This window comes from Ciconia boyciana, chromosome 3 (genome assembly GCF_034638445.1).
Source record: "Ciconia boyciana chromosome 3, ASM3463844v1, whole genome shotgun sequence".
NCBI lineage: Eukaryota > Metazoa > Chordata > Aves > Ciconiiformes > Ciconiidae > Ciconia > Ciconia boyciana.
Genome location: NC_132936.1, coordinates 85,379,565 through 85,399,833, shown reverse-complemented (window position 1 = coordinate 85,399,833; position 20,269 = coordinate 85,379,565). Strand labels below are relative to the sequence as shown.

The window sequence follows — 20,269 nt, the reverse complement described above, 5'->3', positions numbered from 1 at the left end:
TTTTTTTTTCAAGCCAGATGCTGTTCTAGGTATTTTTCCAGTTCATATGGACAATAGTTACTGGAGGTGGAGTCAGCAACTAGGACAAAGGTAAGCCTACCCTTATAGGCTCTAAGGCTCCACATGTATTTACAGCAAACTCCGGTATTAATTTTTTAGTTGAGATAGTCTGAACGCATCTTTCCCTGGCTTCTTTTCCCATGATAAAAGCATTTAGCAGAAAACTTATTCTGCAGTTCAAATGGATGGATTCAAATATATCTTGGACTTCTCAGGGGAGACTATTCAGTTATGAATGCGCTTCTAGAACACCAAGACACTTTTTAGTTTATTCCCCATGGCTCAGCAATCCCCCTTGTATCTCCTTCATAGGTAACCCTGGCACACAGATGACCTATGGAAAATTAGGCTGATCAGGCCCTAAATTTGTAGGGCCTGATTTTTTACTGTTAAAGTACCAGTGGTGGAAGTCAGGAGGGTCATAGACTGCACTTTCAATTGCAGGAGAGAATGTTTAAAACAATGCATGATGGAAACACCAGACAAATACAGGATTCTCCTGGGTCTAAAGGTTCAAACCACCAGGCCTACTCAGTGGGCAAAAAGACAGTATGTAATTGTACTCTGTAAAGCACTTTAGGGAAGAGACAAATTCCATAGTACCAGCATTCATTATCCTAAAACTATCCACTGGATGGGAAAATGGAACTATGGACAGTTTGGAGCATGTGCCTCAGTTTTCTTTCTGTAGACCAGGAATAATACTAATGCTGTGACGTATAAGGAAGTATGTGAAAATCAAATACCCAACAGATTTGGAATACTTGAAGACAAGTATAAATACTGTGATGTCCAGAGCTGAAAATCATAAATTAGGTATTTGGGAACATGCTTCAACTGAGTGCAACAGACCTGCACTGAATAAAAGAGGGAAATCATAATGCTGTAGAGCACTGCTTACGCAATACATCGAACAAAGCAGGATTTCTGGAGAAAAAGTAGTTTGTGACTATGCAATTAAAGTCTGCATTGTGATACATACAAAGCAGGTGAATTAAGATTGCTTGGAAAACTTAACTCTGGCATAGTCCACCATTAATTGACTTGTGATCTTCATGTTCTTTTAAGATACCTGCTCTACAACCAGTTATAAATACATTATAAATTAAGTAATTATAAATGAGTTCTGAATTGGAAGACAGTTCATACAAAATGTTAAGGAAGGCACTAAAGGTTTCCAGTGCAGCCTAACAGTTACATAACTACTACAGCTTCTGCTCAGGAAAGAAAATCACATTTTGCATCTCAGATCTGTCTGTTGTAGTTCACACAAAAGAGTCTTTAAATGTGTTACAGTGACACAGACAGACTAGGCACATTTTAAAGATTAAATGAGTCATAAATTGTTTAAAATATTTTGTTCCCCCTCTACAGACTAAAACAAGGCACATACATCACCACACTGTTAAGAATCAGCAGGTATTGCAAACCAAAGGGATCCTACCACAAGTAAAGAGAGAAAGATTTTGAAGTGTAACCTCTCCTGTGCAGTATTTGAGAGCATTCAAGCAGGAACTGCTTTGTCTCTGACCACTAAGCTTATTTAAAAGAGGTGTACCACCATCAGTGGCAGAATCACCTGATTCTTAGTGCCACACACTCCCCTTCACTACATGTTCAAGGCCAGGCTGCCTTCCTACCCACTATACTAAGTGCCTGTCAAGCCTTCTGCAGAAATAGCACCCTCCTCTCAGTGTGTCCAAGGAATTGCCTCTGATGTCACTGGGCCTCTAAGTCTCTCTCAAGTAGTTTCTCTGCAGAGAACTCTCTTAAGTCACTGGCATACACAATGCATGCAGAATGACAGAGAATGAGAAATGCATTGGAGTAAACATTGACATATACTTTTGTCAGTAAGAGTTATTAGCTGGTGTCAAGAACATTTCCAGTTGTCATGACTGTTTTATGAAAGGCAGCATAGAGTCTTTACAGCATCTCAAGACAGCAGGGCCACTACTTTAACTCTGAAAACATGGTACTTCTAGTAAATCAGTAAATCTGGAGATCTAGGTTTATCAGTAAATCTCAGTTGCATGCCCTCACCATCTAAATCAAACACACTATTTCTTCTAATAACAGGGGTTCTTCCCCAAGAATTCCCAAGATACATAATAGCATGAACAGTTTCCAATGTACAATGAAAGCAAATACAAAAGCCAAACATTTTTTAAAACTGCACTGAAATGCAGAGAAAAGTTTAGGAGTTTTTTATGATTGCAGATATTTCGTATAATTCAGTATCACAGAAATGCACTCTCTTTCTAATACTTTTTAAATATTATAGTATTAATCTCTCATATATATATGAATACTTATATAAGTTTAAAAATGTTCAGTTGTTCGTAGTGTTCACAGTGCCACTGTGCTAGGCATTACATGAATGCATAACTCATTCCTACAAAAAATATGTAAAATAAACAAACTTTAGAAAGTGGATAAGTAAAACTAGGTAACTTAATATAACTGAACAGCAATACCAGCAGATATATTTTCTCCTCTCTGCTACTGAATGTGGATCATACTGTTTTCAGGCATTATTATATAAAGTTGTGAGCTCATTCTAGTTCAAACCACATATTCACCAGGTATGGAAAAGGCCCATGGACTGGCAGTGACTGGGACAAATGGAGAAACAACAGTAGCACTGGCTTCAATGGCCAGCCTGGGAAAAGGCTGAAATTTGTATTTAGTGCATCCGGATAGGAATGACACTGTTTCTCCTTCAGGGAAAGAGCTGTGATTCATCTCAGCATTTCAAAAAAACCCCAGCAAATGGCTGGCTGACAAGCAAATAGAGGTTCGAACAGCTGCAGGTCAGGAATGGGTAGTTGCACCATATGAGCTCTACTGCTATTCCAACGCCTGTCAGTTGCTGATATAAGAGGCAATTGGGGGAGGCGATAGCAAGACGGTATACTGCAGTAAGAAAAGCATGCTGTGTTAAGCATGTTCCTTACTGATGACTTTTTCCTTCTCCCCATCCTTCAGTTTATTGTCTCTTTTACTGCTTACAGCCCTGCTATGAAAGATGAGATATGTCTAGCATACAACACTCTCCTTATTGCTTATTACATCCAAGTCCCTAATGGCCATGTTGCTATGCTCCGATTACCAAGTTCTCCCAATGCATTAAACAATGTGACTCACAACCACCACACAGTAGATCTATGACACCTACTCTCTCAGTAGATTGTCTGGCACAGGTACCTTTTCATAACAATGAACAGCTAACATACACACAGAGTATCATACTTCCCAGCCTAATAAATATCAAATCATGACAAAGGACTATCACAATCACAGCAATCATGAGAGACATTTCCTATTTTTCATTGCAACAACTGTGCAGCCATTAAAATCCAACCTTCTAGTTGACTTTTTACACAATAAACAAACAAACAAAAAATCACAATTTATCAAGTAGCTCAGCACTGAAAAGACTGCTTTTTTCTTCCATTTTTTACCATCTCCATTTGTCTTCCTTACTCTCCCTGATGCTTTTGGGACAAACTAGACCTACCTCAAGTGGATACAAACGGAGTTACAAAGATTACTATTGCCTACCCTTTTCAAGCCAACGCTTTCTCTGCATGTGCCCAGCTGAAGGCAGTTTGTTTATTTGGGGTTTATTTCTCCTTATCTAGACTACATATTTAAAAGCGTCCTTTACAACAATTTTGATTCAAAAGCGCTCAGATTATACTACCATATCAGAAAGCCTTTAATACAGTAAAATCCCCAAAATAGCTTCCCATCACCCCATCCAGAGGGTTTCTATTTATTATTAGATCTGGAATGCAGCTACATATGAGAATTCATGGCTGGGGGAAGCTGCAATAGATTTTCCAAGAAAAGCTACGGAAACATGATACTGCCTGCCACAGTGGTCAGTAAGTCGATGACGTGCTTGATACACTGCCTAGCAAGGAAGCTTCTTCCTTCAGTTCAATTGAAGAATTATTCTCCCTTCAGTCCTGTTCCAGCAATGAGAACTGCAATTCTCTGTAACGTCAACCACCATCAAATTATGCTTGATGGGTTCTGCTTCCAGTTACATCAGCTGCACACTCATACAACTTCACTGACCTCATCAGAATTACTCCTGAGTTTCACTAATGTAAGCATAGAAAGATCAAGCTCTTAGGGGAGGAAGAGTAGATAGGGAAAACAAGTCTTAACTCTCTCCTTTTACATATTTGTGTTGCTACATGATACAATGGCTCCAATCTCTTTGCTTCTAACAAAATCTTAGCCAAGGGAATAATGGCCTCATGGCCTTATCAATGTATACACTGCAGAAGCGTACTGTCTCATCATTTCACAATGTCCAGCGATGAAGGGTGACTGCTGCATTGTCACAGAGAGCAGAAAGAACTGAAAACAGAGAAAAATACATTACTGCAGCCTTAAAGTACACAATAAAGCACTGTTCTTCCTGATAATTTCAGTAACTCTATAAATTCAGAGACCACGGATGTATTCTTAGAAATTATAAACTTCCAAGAGGGAGAAGATATGTACACAAATTAAGAACAAAGGACACAGACTAGCTCAGAGGAGCAGATTTAACTGCACAGCCTCCAAAGCTACAAAACTTTTGCATGCCTCCTACAACCAATAGCAAAACAAAATATATCCCTTGCCAATAAGATTACCTTGGCTTACAAGATGCTCAAGCCACTGCCCCAGAACACAGATTAGTTTACAGGTCAGTTAGCATACATATACCCACATTAAACACACATATCTGTTAACACCTACTTTTGCTTAAAAAGTTAGAGAACTTGATACACTCTAAGGAAGTTACGGTCTCCTTTGCATATCCTAGAAAGGTCTTAATATTACTTCATTACGTTGCAATCGGATCATATTTTAGATGTCAGGCACTGTCACATTCCCTATTAGAAATGGCAAGGGGAAATGTCAGGGAACATACCAAGATTATTAGCAAGCGATGGTGAAGCACACAGAAGGTGGCTCTCCATCTCCTTCAGAACTGTTTTAGCAATCCAAAATCATGGTGGCTCACTACATTACAGGAGGTGGTGCAAGAAGGAAAAAGAAGCATCATCTTAGCAAATGAATTCATAAGCTTTTGAGAGTATTCAAGAGTACTTAATACAAACGCTCTTTAACTTTGTATGTAAACAGTAAATTGTATAGGTAGTACTCAATTCCTTACCTTCATTTTGATATATTACAATTGAATGCTACTGAACACTCCTTTTTTGTATCAGAAGTGATTCCCTTTTCCTCCTTAAATGAAATTCCTCCCCATCTGTTGCTTACATATGAAACCAAACCAGAAGATTCTTTCTGGGAACACACCTAATGGGAATTTGGTCTACAGGGCAGAATAATACCTAGTCTGCATAAAACCTCTGAAATGCACACAGTGTGACAAGGGCTCCTCAGCACCACTTCATTCTACAAATTTCCTCCTACTGGGTTGCATTACTTACCAAGGCAGATATAGCTCTATATATGCACAGCTGGTGAGGTGAGTTGGAAGGAAAGGAATAGAAAGACTAGATCTTTATCTATATAAAAACATCAATTATATTTGGTCCAGCGGTAGCACAAATTTACCCAGACATAAAGAACATTAAAAGTTTAATAGTGTTTGCATTTCTGAATCAAATCTTTTCAAACACACTACAAATCTTTTCAAACTACAGGTGAATAGGCTTACAGAAAACGCTTGAGACAGATCACTATTTTCCAAATAAAAATGAGCATATGACAATTTATGTTCTAAGACTTCAAGATTTTTTTAACAGCCAATCTAATCTGTCAAATGCAGTTTAATAGCAGCCATCACCAGAAGTGATCTCAGCTGTAATACGAGAATTCCATCCATACAGACTAGCTATGTGATGATGCAGGAACTGAGAAGCTAAAGGGACTGGTTGGATTGGAGTTCAGAAAGTTCTGGAGTTCTGGACTTGGATTTAAGTTCAGAAAAGCATCTCTTTGTCCAGCATGGAGCAAATCTCCATGATATTCAGCTTCATCACTGGGGAATTACAAACTCAACTAAGCATACTGCCTAATAGAATTTCTGGTTTTATATTTTTCCCAGGAAACACTTTTTGAGAATTAAATCAAGAACAAATATTTTTCCCTCTGCAGAAGGTGTCTCTGTTCCTCCAATTAACCTCTAAAGGGAATTCCAGGTTTACTCTGAAACCAAACAAGGATGGAACAGAAAGCATAAAGGCATAAAACCTCTATCTTGCAGCCCTCCACAGGAAAGAATAGAGTAGGACAGGAGTACTGGGAAACCTGAACACATTTCAGCATTTACAACTTCTAGTTTATCTTTCTCACTAGAATATTCAAATAACGAACCACATTGCTAAAAAATGACTAGTTTTCTATTTTAGAAACAGCTTTCTGTACTTTGCAAAGTCTACATATTTTAATGTTTAGTATTTTTAGACATGGAAACATGCATATTTATGCAGGTTTAAACTATGCTAAAAATAAGGTCACATGAAGGCTTCCTAAAGGAAAAAGATGCACAGAAGCCACAGGGAATGTGAAAAAGTGCAATAAATTGTCCTCTTGGTTTGTACCACCCCTAGCCAGCTCATTTGCTAGATGATCAGAATCTCAGTGTTACAACAATCAGAAAAACAATAGCAATCCCGTTAAATCAGTAATATCTTCCAAACACCTTAACACTGTTGTAACTGCAATGGTAGCAAACCCTAACAGCTCAGCAATTGCTGTCATTACATTCAGATAATACCATGTCAGAAGTAACAGAATATATAGCTAATACATGCTCTCTGACAAGGCACCAGCAAATATAATCAGGCACAAAGTCAGACATCCAGCTTCATTTCTTCTCTCTGCTCCCACTCCTGCAAAGGTTTAACTTAATACAAAAAAAGTCTCGTTGAAATCAGTGGATATTCCTAACAGATAAAATTAAGCATTTAAACAATTCTCTGCAACCCTAAAATTTTATCAGCTTTTTGTATTTCCACTGTATGCTAAATGATTGCCAAATAAGGCAGCTTTACTATGCAAACAAATTTGTTATTTCTGCCATAGCTATACAGCTTCTCAACAATATATGGAAATAATTTTACAGATCTCATTCTGGAATTTTTATATTTGGCATCATTTTGTCCATCTGCTGACATCAACTGAAATCCATTTTATTTCTGCTGTTTTTTTTCCAGGCTTCTCCTGGTTTGTCACAAGCCATGTTCCCTTTCTGGCTTTGTGCACCAACTTCCAGGTGAAGAACTCTGCAGCCTTGAATGCAAACTGGTGGGAGCCATCATGGTTTTTAATATTAGGAATTTCTTTTTAATCTGATGGCACCCAAACCTTGGATGAGAGGCTCAGTGAAGCTGTGGAATTTCCATCCTTGGAGATACTCCAAATGCAACTGGACAAAACTCTGAGCAACTTGCTCTAAGCTGGCCCTGCTCTGGGGCTAGATCAGATGACTTTTACAGGACTCTTCCAACCTACATAGTTCTGCAGTTCCACAACTGGGATCTAGCCCATACACATGACAGTAGCTTTCAAGACCTTTTTGCTCATGGGCGTCCAGCACTTCCCCTAGCATCACTCACTCCAGATATGAAAAAATCCTAAGGTGGCACAACTCCAGGTGTGTGTGCCCTTACTACTAAGACATGCTGACCCTGTTTAGTGGATCCCCACTCACAGCCCGGGCTGCTGCCTTGCTGGGCTCAGCACAAAGCCAGCAGCACGCCTTGCCACAGACACCTCACTGAGGCTTCCCCATCTACCCGCTGGCGCTGCGGGCCTCCACACCTCGACTGGTCGCCTGGACCGGCTGCTTCCCCAGCACAGGCAGCCTGACCCCCGCCCCACACCTGCACGAAGCCTCCACACGGACGCTGAGCTCCGAGGCACCCGTCCGGAGGCGCAAAACCACGGACAACGGCCACAACGGCCGCCCCCCTCGCGGAGGGCAGCCACGCGCAAGCACCACAGCCCCCGGAAGCGGCGCATGCTCCGTGGCGCTCCTGCCCGCCGCCCCGAGGAGGGGGGAGAAGGGCGGCTCTCTACCGGGCGGGGGCGGGAGCTTCCCGTTCCGTTCCGCTGGACCCGCTGCTTCCGGGTTAGCGGCGCGCGCAGCCCACGTGGGGCCCGGGACGGAGCGGCGGGGAGCCAGGTTGGTGTCGGGGACCGCGACCGCGACCGCGACCGGGGGATGTGTCACCGCCTGCCGCTGTCCCTCTTCTTCCCCGGCTTGGCTGGGCCTAGCCCATCCCCACGTGTGTGCACCCCCGCCCGAGGGGTAGCTGGCAGTGGGGCCTGCACCGGGAGGCGGGGGGGGAGAGACGGCCTGTCTCCATGCGACTGCGTTACCCGCGGGCCTGCTTTGGTTTTCTTTCATTAGGTTTCTCTGGAGGCTCCTTTCCTCGAAACGCGAAGCTATGACGTCCCTGGCGGAGCAGCTGAAGCGTCTGGCGCTTCCCCAGAATGACCCCAGCCTCCTAAACCGCAGTGAAGTAGCATCTCTGCTGTTCAGTTGCAAGGAAGCTGCTAGTATTGACCGGGACACGTTCTTTGCAATCGGTGAGTTTGGCTGTTTAGATGCCGGTGATTTTAAAGATCATCTATCCAAAAAAACAGCTGGAGAAGGATAAATGGGAAAGGCAAACCCATATTCAAAAAAGGCCAAAAGGATAATTCAGGAAGCTACAGGCTAGTCAGCATCGCTCCAGTCCATGGGAAAATCATGGAGCAGGTCCTCTTGGAGCACATTTCTGGGCACGTGAAGGGTAAGGTGATTGGGAAGAGTTGGGGGCCCCAAGGTGGTCAAGGGCTGGAGAATTTGTCCTGTAAGGGGAGGCTAGTGGGAGGAACATGTCTGGTCTCTCTCAGTCTGGAGAAGAGAAGGCTTTGAGGGATCTAATAGCAGCCTGCCAATACCTATGAGGAGGTTTCAAGAAGGTGGGCCAGGCTGTCCAGACGAATGCGTGGCTGGAGGACGGGAGACAATGGGCATAATTTGGAACAAGAGAGGTTTAAACTGGATATAAGGAAAAGCTTTTTCACTGTGAGGACAGTCAAGCTGTTGAACAGGTTGTCCAGGGAGGTTGTGCTCTCCATCCTTTTGAAAACCCCAACTGGATAATGCCCTGAGCAACCTGGTTTCAGGGCTAACCATGCTTTGAGCAGGACCTTGGACTATGGATCTCCCAAGGCCCCTTCCAACCTGAATTCTGTGATTTCATGGCTCTTTGGTAACATTATAGCCACAAATAATGTGAAGTGGCAGAAGCCATTGCTGTGTTTGCACACTTGAAATCCTTTGTGCTTATCTCTTTCCATTTTTGTATAGAACTTTACCGAGGAATGTGATACTTCTTGAATAAGAAAGCTGTTTCCTAAACCCAGAAAGATTGATATAATATATGGATTTTAAGTAACAAGATTGTAGGTATATATGTCTTTGATCCAACACAGAGTATTTTTTAGTTTCTTAAATAGTTACTATAGAGCTGCTGTATATAATCATTTATTTCTTCCATATTTCAGCCAGCTGCCTGGTTTCTTTATTTCAGCTGAAGTTGTCTGCTTTGTGCTTAGCCATTAATACTTACAAGCTTGTGTAAAATAGATAAATAATTCCAATGGTTCTCCAGTGGTGTACATGGAATATTGTATTTTAATTTATTCAAAGAGTTACCTTTGCTTGCTTCATCTGTATAAAATCATAGAATAATTTTGGCTGGAAGGGACCTCTGAAGGTCATTTGGTACTAGCCCAACTGAACACAGGGCTCGTTAGAGCAGGTTGCTCAGGCCTGCATTCAGCTGAGTTTCAGGATGGAGGTTTTACGGTCTCTGATCCAATATTGGGCCTCTGATCCAGCATTTGACCACACCAGCATTTGAAAAAAAAAATAATCCACATATTGACTCAGAATTTCCTATGTTCCAGCTTGCATTTGTTGCCTCTCATCCTTCCGTTGTGCGTCTCTGAGAAGAGTCCAGCTCCATCTTCTTGATAACCTACACTATATTCCATTAAGTAGTTGCAGACAGCAGGAAGATTTCCTTTTTTGACTCTCTTCTCCAGGCTGAACAAACCCAGTTCCTCCTTTTCCTTGTATGTTATTTTCCAGTCCCCTGACCACCTTAGTGTTCCTCTGCTGGACTCACACCCATATGGCAATGTTTTTCTTCCACTGATGAGCTCAAAATTGTACACAGTACTCCAGATGCCATCTCACAAATGGAGGGGACGGTTCACCTCCCTCAGCCTGCTGGCTACGCTCTCACTAATACAGCCCAGGATGCTGCTGGCCTTCATTACAAGAGTGTACTGCTGATACTTGCTAATGTTCTTTTTCTTCATCAGTTAAGAAATACTTTAAGTGTAGCAAAAGTTTTGGTCTTAGATCTGTTTACTATTTGGTTTAGTTTGCTTAGTGAGGATGACATATACCAGTATAGCAAAGAAGTTGGATATGCCAGTGGGGAAGTAGGTGGGTAGGACTGGTGAATAAAACTGTTGCGTTTAAAGCATTCTTCCATTTTTTTTCCACAGGATGCACTGGCTTAGAAGAGCTGATGGGAATTGATCCTTCATTTGAAGTGTTCCAGTCCAGTTTGTTTAGTTCCACGTCCAAAGGCCTGGAACGTAGTGTTCAGTCTAAAGCAGTAAATCAGCAGCTGAATAAGACTATTTCATTGTTCCTGATTCACCTGTCCCCTTACTTTATGCTTAAGCCAGCCCAGAAGTGCCTTGAATGGCTGATTCACAGGTAATCCACTGAATATCCTACATGTCAATAGATAAGGCTACTAGAAATGCCAGGGTTTTTTTCCCTGATGAGAAAAATTTTGAATAATTCTACTTTAGTTTTCTGAAAATACAGCTTAAAATGTTAAAAATACCCATTTGGGCTTAGTCTTTATGGGGCCAGATGTTCTTCTTTGCCAATTAGATATTTCTCTTTTGATAAATTTCTGTGAAAATTTTGATCTGTCATGTTATTCTGTATAAAAGCAATTATTTCTTTGCCTGGCTTTCACCAAATTTGCCCATCTCTAGCCATCTTACAGAGGACCTAGAGAGGCATTTATGTAATATGCTTTTAGAAATGGGCTGTGTAAAATAGCTAATTTTCAATATTAACTGTGAAGCATGAATAGCATGCCCTTGTATTACAACATGAGCTAAGTATTCTTATTTCAAGATTATGTAGGAAGGTGTGAAGAAAAAACAAACCAAGTATTTTGTGAAGTGATGATGTATTTATTTATATAAATTAACCTATCCAGATGCAGAAAGTGTAGTATTTCATGTGATGAAAGAGTGGGTGATTTTGTTGATACAACCTTTGAATCACAATTTTTTTTAATGTGGTATGTATTATACTGAAATTCATACTAGATTATTGTAATGTCTGGTTTAATATTGAAATCTATGCAGAAGAAACTAAGGTAATCTTAAGTCCTATAGGGACCTAAAATTATTGAGAGTGAGGAAAAAAAATTGCTAGGTTTCTTTCCTCTAGCACATACAGGCTAGTGGCCAGCTTGGGATTCTGGACTGTAGGTGGACCATATGTCTGAGTCAGTATGACAATCATTTCTCATCTTGCTTAAAACCAGGTGTTCTGAGAAGAACATGGCTGGGTCTTTTTTTGGGACTTCCAGATAATTTTTAACTGTATATATATGTTTTTTCCTTAGATTTCACATCCATCTCTACAATCAAGATAGTTTGATTGGTTGTGTGCTGCCATATCATGAGACTAAACTATTTGTGAGAGTTATTCAACTTTTAAATATAAAAAGCCCAACTCATAAATGGCATTGGATGGATCCAATAAGGGTAAAGTATTTCACAGATGCAAGTTGGGAGAAACATGAGGGACTTTATTAATAATATCTTGACTCTTGTTACTAGGTTTATGAATATGGTCCACCTGTTCATGTGGTTAGCTGTAGAACTGTACTGAAAGATTTAACTGCAGGGATGGAGCCTGGATGCCCACCTGTTGTTTCTGCTATCTTTCTTTAAATATAAAGTTAATTATAAAAAGCTTTGATTGTAATTACTCTTTGTTTTGGCAAAGTTAAAGAAGGCTTTTAAGGTGCAAGTATTTGCTAGTGCTAGGAATATATATCAATTACTAAAATATATGTTTATTTGAATATAGATTATGTGTAATGCTCTTCATCACCTGTCTTAATGTAGATACAAAACATTCCAGAGAGATGTGTGGGTTTCCGTTACTTATTTCAATTTAAATGGTGTTAACTGATCAGTAGGATTAATTTAGAGATTATATTAATTTTTACTTCGGGTGCTTCACTTTACCCTTGAGTGTTCTAATTTTACTTTTTTCATTATGTAAAGAAACCTGGAGTCCCACTGGCAAGGGGTACTCTCATTACACACTGCTACAAAGACCTGGATTTCATGGATTTCATCTGCAGGCTGGTGGCAAAATCTGTGAAGGTTGTTCATTTATTCTAGAACATTATTTGTTTGTTGTCACTTGGTTTTCCCCATCTTTGTATTTGTATAGTATTATGCTATTTGCTAATATTTTTAATTACATCTCAAATAGTAAAAGGAGTCATTTATTAGTAAACAATATGAAAATTTCTTTTCTTATTTGTATAGATGACAGTCTATCAGAAATTCTTGTAAGGAAGTGGCTGAGAACCAGTGAGCCGTGACAAAACAATTTGGCAATACTGTATTATTTAAAGATACTGTATTTCTTCAAGTACTTAATTGTCTTAATTTCTTTTATGAAGTCATTCCTGCTATTAGTTTGTAACTGTGCTTTGAATTTGGGTATCTCTTTTGGGGGTTGTCATGGGTGTTTTAAACGTACATCTTCAAATATTAAGGAGAACTTAAAATTGAGAATGTCAGAAGATGACCGGATTTATTTGTTTTTTCAGTTAATGTCAAATAGAGAACTAGTTTTATAGTCTCAGAAGGGTAGGATGTACGACAATTCCAATTATTTAGAGAACTGGAATGCATGTACTGTCAAACTAAGCAAAGCACACACTATAACAGGGTTTGTTCACAGATGTAGTAGGGGGTGTTAAACATACACCAGTCAGCTTCTTGGCTGTCCGGTTCTCAGTCTTGAGCATTACACCAAAATCACAAGTGATTTAGGTTATCTTATTATGATTAACTATGGTAGCTGAGGAATAGCACCCATTTCCTTCTACCTTGTCTGCAAGGGGGAGCAGTAACCTCTTGTGGGGGTTAATGCTAGGAGGATGTGATGACTTAAGTTGTGCCAGCCGGAGCTGGTAGAGCTTACATGCTGGAGTTCTGAGGTATTGCTGGTTTGGGGGGAAGCTGTATGTGCATTTCCACTTTTCCTGATGTCTGAACAACTGATTTTTCTGTGGTCCAGGTCTTTTCAGAGTGTCCTGGTAACTCAGCTCAATTGAGAGTTCTTCTTGTGTTTTATGCCTCCACCATTGTATCAGCTCTTGGAGCCGCAGAGAAGATAACAGACACTATAGTCTCTATGCTGTTGCCTTACATCCAAAAGGTACATGAAGCTTTGTTTTCCTTCCTGTGTGATGAAGAGTACTGTGTTGTGCCGACATGCTTTCTGCAGATAACATTTCAGAGGGACATGCTGTGTGAAATGTATCGTATCACTATTAGCCTGCTTTGAAACATCAGGCAGGTGAAGGTCTGTGAATAATAATGTTTTTTCACACCTCAGATGAGCAGTTTAAGAACTCTGTTTCCTACTCTGCATGAGGAGTGGAGCTGTGAGAAATGGATACACAGTTTGAATGAACCTCTTTGCCTTAGAGACTTATCGTGCTAAACAATGAGGAAATGGAGTCAGGGTGCACAGCCTGCTTTAATATCCTCTTTCCTCCAGGACTGTTGCTCTGTTAATGAACAGAGCAGCAGTTAATGAATGTGTCTTCTGTATGTGTGCACCCTGCATGACAGCTTTTTCTTCTTGAAAGTTGAGTTTCTGGATCCCCCAAAAGTTAACATATGGAGAAGAAGGTAGTGTGATTCCATGGACGTCAGAATGAAAATGATTTTTATGTTAATGTACTTTTTTTAAAATTTGTGTGTGTTAAAAATCCACCTTTATCTCTTTTCCTAGGGCTTGAAATCTTCTATACAGGATTACAGAGCTGCAACATACATGATAATCTGCCAGGTGACAGTGAAAGTGACAGTGGAGACTTCCTTGGTACATTCCTTGATGTTGCAGATAAGCAAGACATTATCGAAAGTGCCCTCATTAGTCAGGGATGGGGTGGCGTGCTTGAACCTACTTCTACAAACTCAGAAAGGAGATAAACTTGGGAAAAAGTAAGTCTATGTGAATTGAGTTTTCCCACTTTTTAAAAGTTCAGACTGCACTTTGATAATTTGAATTTTTTTATCCTCCTCATTAAAGGGATACTTTCCTATCAGAAATTTTGGTAGTTGACATTTCAAAGGGCTCAGAATTTTCTTTGGCTTACTTTGAAAATTTGTATGCTCGCTACAGCTAAGGAGTCTCAGTGGTGTGACTTTGTCATCCTTTGGTCCCTCTCCTGCCACTTCCCTTAGTAAAGGGTTGCTGTCAATGTGCAAAACTGAACCCTGCCAGTAGGAGGTTTTCTTCAAAGTGGGAATCCTGGAAGAGAAGCCAGCATAATAATGGGAGTGCAAATCTGAGGTTATTTGAATAGCTTGGAAAAAAGAAATTCTGTCCCTTCAATGGAAGGGCTTTGAGTTCATATAGTTTATAACATCTGAAGTGTAAGTCCTTCTGTACCATGACTTCTTTGGTCCCACAAGTTAGGTGTTCTTCTGGAAATACGTGTAGTATTTCATTCCCATCAATCTGTCTGCCCTGCCCTGATACAGTTAGCTAGTGCTGTTAATGTGCAGTTGAACATGGTGATGGAAGTCCTGCATGCTACAGGGAGTTTGTATGCTGGCAGAGAGGTTAGCGTGAGTATTCCAATAGAACAAATCTTTGCTGGGATAAATACGGTGATTACCTTCCAGGTACTTGAACGCAGTCATAGAAGAGGAAAATGGGTTAAAAGCTAAGGTGTGGGGAACTAAGGGCAGGCATGCTTGATGCATTATGCAGCATCCAGCCAGGTGCTTATAAAAGGAGACGAGAGACACTTTTTTTAGCAGGAAGGGAAATTCCTTCTGCTCTCTTTGAGGATCTCCTGTCATTGAGCTATTACTTCTCATCCCTTCCTTTGCTGCCTCAGGGTAATAGATAGATCCTTGCAGTGTGAGGATATCTCTTGATGCAATTCATACAAGTATTTTTTCTTGTACTACCAACTTCGCAAAAACATAGGTATGTTCACTGTGCCATTGCAGCAGCTGTGCTCAACATGACTGGCAGTACCCTGTTTTCTTCTTGGATATTAAATGCACCAATAAACCTCTGGCAATAAGGAAGTGGAACCCTTTGAATCTTTTCAGCATTTGTTTACAATGAGGCTGTTACCTGATGCTGAAAATTGAACCCTTAGGAAGTCTGCATGGTTTGAAAGTGTTGGTAACCCAGATGAGCATACATACTTTTTTTTTTTATTTCCCTGTTCCGTTGTGCAGGCCGTTTAATTATCTGTGCAAAACCCCAGAACTGGTAACGCTTTTGCAAGGCCTTTCAGCAAGCTATGATATCTCTCCTCTTCTGCATTACCTGTTGCCTCACCTTGTTTGCACTGTCATGAAAAGTGATACGGGTAAGTTAGCATACATTTTTACAATTTTGTTGAGTCTTATGGACAGATGGCTGTGGTCAATGTCGTAGCTGTGTAATTTTAGTTGCTTCTGACATTAAAACTGCACCAATACATGTGAAGACCTGATTGAGCTTTTGTGTGTGTGTTGCTTTTTGTTCTTCCAGGTCCTATAGAGGGGGGTATTTTAGGCATTATATCTATATTGCTTTGATTTTAGATGTTGATTTGCAGTATTTCAGCAGTAACTTAATTTTAATGTATGAAATTTCTGACTCTCAGAGATGTATTGTGGTACTGCGAAATAATTTTTAGGTAGATTACATGTAGTCCATATGTAGTTTGAGATCTGTGTTTACCTGGTGACTTAAACGTGCCTGGCAATGGTCCAGGACAGCGAGGCTGACTGGCATGCAATAGTAGCCTGTGTCTGCACTAGTAAGTCTGTTTGCACTGTGGACTTGTAACTGCCAAATTATGGTTAGGAAAGCTCTTTTGTCGAAAAGGGCCAGATTCATGCCAGGTAATGCGGTAGGGAGTTGCTGTAGGGAGTTGCACAGGTTGTGGTAGCTGGTCTGGAACATTCCAAAGCATACTTGAATTTATTGATAGCAATACAGCCTTTGGCATTTTAATGATATTGGTATAAAGCATTGGTAGCAGCGTACGGAGAGTTAGTGCTAGTAATCAATGAACATTGTGGTCTTCAAGTTGTGTGCTTGGTTCACCAGGTGATAATGCCCGTACAAGCTATTAACTTTTATTAGTATGAGGGGGTTATTCTTAAACTCCTGTTCCTCTTTTATGATTCCATGTTGTCCTTAGAGGAACAAGAAGAATCTGAGGAGACAGAGAACCACATTTACATCAGACATCTTGAAGCTATTCTTCAGAGTATACCACTGGAAAAGGATTTAGATCACCTGTTGGCTTCGTGAGTTAACTTTGATTATTTTTCTTCTGCAGTACTACAGTCATTTCTGGTTTAATAACAACTAATTCCTGACAATGGCGTTAGCATTATACAAGCATGTTTTTCTGAGTTCGTAAGTTAACTCCAACCCTGGATTTTGAAACTGAAACATTCAGTAGTCCAGAAGAGCCATGCTTTTAGCACTTGTGGGAGTCCTTGTGGGACAGAGTGAAACTTCAGGCAGGGAGCAAATCTGTACTTGCAATAAGTAATGCATATTAATCCAAACCTGTTTAGCAGTGTGATTTATAACATTAATGAAAACTGTACTATCCGAAAAGTGGTGGCTTTTTCTTTTGTTTCTAATTTTAGCAAGTTTCTTGAAGAGTTTATCTCCTATGGTACAGAGATTGAATCTAATCCCACCAAAATGGCTGCACTCAATCAAAAGATGCTTCCTCTTATCAGACTTCTTGAGAGAAAGTAAGTTCCATTTTTCTATGACAGACCCACAGTCTGTAGAGTGGTGATGTCAGCTATGATCTTGGCTTATTGGGTGTAGTAAGCACAATATTCTTGCCCAAATAAATACAGTAAAAATAACTGACTCCTAATCTTTGTCCAAATTTTATTTTACTGATCTGTCCTTATATATTTTGTTATCACTGTAATACATGGACACAGACCTACTGGCTTTGTACAGCTGTTTGCTGTGTAGCATGACCTTTTCTGCTCATTATTTATCCTAGTGGTCTGCATATCTTTCATCTGTTTTAAGACATAATGGTTGATTGCCTTTGCAAAGCTACTTAAAATAGCTGGTTCAGATGAGTGCGTGTGCATTCAGCTTCCTTGTATTTCCCTGTATTTCTCTAGTAAATACATTGTCTTCTGTAATTCTCTGTGGAAAATGTTGGGGGTTTTGTCTGTTGGCAGGTATCCTAAAGCCTTAGACTCTGTGTTGGAGAAGCATCTGGAAGATTGCACAGATGAGGCTGACCAAAATCTTTTTCACCAGTTTATTTCTCTTTCATTAAGCTGTGGCAAATACAAGGTAGGTAGAAGCTCAGTTCATGACCCTAGCTCTTATCTGGTTATACTGTCAGAAGGCTGATATTTTGGCAAAGTTCTGGTCTCTCTTCCTCTTTCTAAACAAAATCTCTACCATTCCCACCAGGAAAAAAACAAACAAACAAAACAAAAAAAAAAAACCAACCAAAAAACCCCCAACTTACTTAAATGTGATTTGGGGGGGGACGACACACACTTGATCAAAACTGTGGTAAAAATCAAAAGCTATCAGATCTTCTAATTTCGTGTTTCTCATGAACAGTCATGAGTGTGGGCGTTCTTTAATGGTTAAAATTTATACATTTCCACCTGCCCCGATTGCTATCAATAATTTTTTTCCTTAGGAACATGGCCACTACATATACTGTAGTGGTTGATAATGACAACGTGGTGGTGCCAGCAAAGCCTCATCTTACTTAAAGATTTTGTCAATGTCAGAGCTGTCTGTTTTGGGGAAGCTGACAAACAGCTTTATCGCTGTTGAGAGAAGGTGGCTCGGTCCTTTTTGTTGCAATGATTTTATGAATGTTTACAGTCACTAACATGGAAGATCAGAGTGACTACAGAGTTCTTCCTGTGCTGTTTTGGAAGAGCAATTGAAACTCAGCCTAACACAGAATAACCATGAGTGCAACAGATCTGTCCAAGGAATTTATTAATAAGAGATGGTTAGTATTATGACTCTTGTTTGCAATGATTGAAAGACTGAAAGCACTTAGGAAAAGATTATAAACTACATAAAAAAGAGCTTCATGTATTTTTGCACTGATTTAACAAAGACACAGATTCTGTGACTGAATAACAAGTGGATTAACAGAAAAACAAGGCATGCAGAACAAAGGCATGTGACTCTCTTCTAGCCTTTAAGGTTCCTGAGATAAGTGCACACAATTGGACTGGCAGGGATGCCTTTTTAACAGCTTCTATCTGTGTTCTGTCACACTGACATTGTCACTGGAGCTTTCTCAGAATGCTTAGATAAGCGTAGTGCTTTTCTAGGACAAAAAGGTGTCTGTGGCTTACTGTACTTTTCAAGCTATATTCCAAAAACTGTCTGCCAAAGTGAAGAAGACCAAATTTGAAACAGTTATACAACATTATTGTTCGGTTATTGATGCTTTTTGGGTCTGAATTATGCAGGTTTTCTTCTGGTACAAAAAATTGCTGAAAGAATTTCTCCTGTTATCCTTATATATACTTAAAGTATTTTTAACATGCAGTGAGTCACTCTGAAATCTGTATTTCAGTTTCTGGAAGACTCTGATACCTCCCTTCTGCTTAGTTTGAATCATCCTCAGCCAGCTGTGCGGGTTCTGGCTCTTCAGCATTTGAAAGATGTTATTGAAACATCAAAGGTTTGTGTCCTGAATCTCTCACTTACAGAACTGACTTAACATAAAATATCTTCAAAAAGCTGTTTGACAGACATATCAGTTGAAGATGAGTGGTACATTAAACTATTCATATGTCATCCTCACTGTTTTTCATGGTGTTTTCAGTAGGCTTCTGTCACCCTTTGCCCCTATTCTGGAGTCTGGATGTAGTTCTTGTTTATTAAGCTGCTTGTAGTCTAAGATAAAATCTAAGTTAATGGATAGTTCTGTTTTTCTTTCTTTTGTTGTTGAAATTTAGTCTGCCTGTTATTTGAGGTTTAATGTAGATGATGTTACCGCTTTTCTTGTACTAGGATTCAGATATTTCTTTAAAAGCCTGTAAATTGTGCTACCAACAAATTATTTTTTTTTCTTTTGGCTCTTTTTTTACCTTTATTTTTTCAGGAAGGCTTTGATCAGTCTTTCATAGAAGAAGCAATTTTTGGTCGGCTCAAGGATGACAACAGAGATGTTGTAATGTCTGCTCTCGGTTCTTTGGAGGTAAGCATGTATCTTTTGATATGTCAGGTGAGATTTTAGCTGGTCTTGAATATGTGTGGCTGGAATGTATTCTTTGCCCTTCTTCTACTCATGTCCTTAGTGTACGGCTTTTGTCCTTTAACAGGATGAAGCAGCACAAATTTAGGAGGCTTGTGTTGTTTGCCTCCTCACATTCCCCCCCAAATTTCTGCTTCCTAATCTTTCCCAAAGTGTTTGCAGTTCACCTGAATTTATTGATTTTTTTTAATGTAGCTGCTAAAGCATATTTTAATCTTTGATTATTATTTGAAGTGTGCTTCCTGCTTATCCTGTACATTTTTCTATGAAAACGCAAGCCATGTCATCTGCCTTTTGGATGGAAAATGGTGCCGTGACAAGTCATTACGCTAGTGAGAAGTGCTTAGTTGAGTTTTTCCACATGAGAGTCATTTGATCAGTTGATAGTGGCAAAGTACTAAACTCCAGCTCAGGTTTACTGGATAGGACTCTGGTATGCATTGTACTGATTGTTTCCAGCTGGAGTAACAGTCTTCTTTACTGCTTCTGCTAGTAGTAGTGGAGAATATTATTAGCAGTAGTATAATTGGTCTTGTGTGTTCATTCATTCTCAATCACTAAAAAATAGG

General features: G+C 39.9%; 2 protein-coding genes across 3 annotated transcripts in view; one reads left to right on the top strand and one right to left on the bottom strand.

The window, feature by feature from the left end:
• Positions 1 to 8,527, bottom strand: part of ACTN2 (actinin alpha 2) — an 86,503-nt gene extending 77,976 nt beyond the window's left edge. Inside the window, exon 1 of one of the 2 annotated variants that reach the window (XM_072856430.1) lies at positions 8,422 to 8,527. The gene's annotated coding sequence lies outside the window, so the exon portion shown is untranslated. Of the gene's footprint in view, positions 1 to 7,922; positions 8,110 to 8,421 lie in introns of those variants that run through there. The other variant, XM_072856432.1, reaches the window with a different exon arrangement.
• The window catches only part of HEATR1 (HEAT repeat containing 1), a 40,813-nt gene continuing 28,633 nt past the window's right edge, over positions 8,090 to 20,269 (top strand). The window contains exons 1-13 of the mRNA XM_072856429.1: positions 8,090 to 8,224; positions 8,453 to 8,631; positions 10,612 to 10,828; positions 11,763 to 11,904; positions 12,433 to 12,534; positions 13,463 to 13,603; positions 14,186 to 14,397; positions 15,655 to 15,788; positions 16,611 to 16,719; positions 17,071 to 17,181; positions 17,635 to 17,752; positions 19,017 to 19,124; positions 19,548 to 19,643. Of these exons, the coding sequence (XP_072712530.1) occupies positions 8,490 to 8,631; positions 10,612 to 10,828; positions 11,763 to 11,904; positions 12,433 to 12,534; positions 13,463 to 13,603; positions 14,186 to 14,397; positions 15,655 to 15,788; positions 16,611 to 16,719; positions 17,071 to 17,181; positions 17,635 to 17,752; positions 19,017 to 19,124; positions 19,548 to 19,643 (1,632 nt within the window). The 5' untranslated portion in view covers positions 8,090 to 8,224; positions 8,453 to 8,489. The remainder of the gene's footprint in view (positions 8,225 to 8,452; positions 8,632 to 10,611; positions 10,829 to 11,762; positions 11,905 to 12,432; positions 12,535 to 13,462; positions 13,604 to 14,185; positions 14,398 to 15,654; positions 15,789 to 16,610; positions 16,720 to 17,070; positions 17,182 to 17,634; positions 17,753 to 19,016; positions 19,125 to 19,547; positions 19,644 to 20,269) is intronic.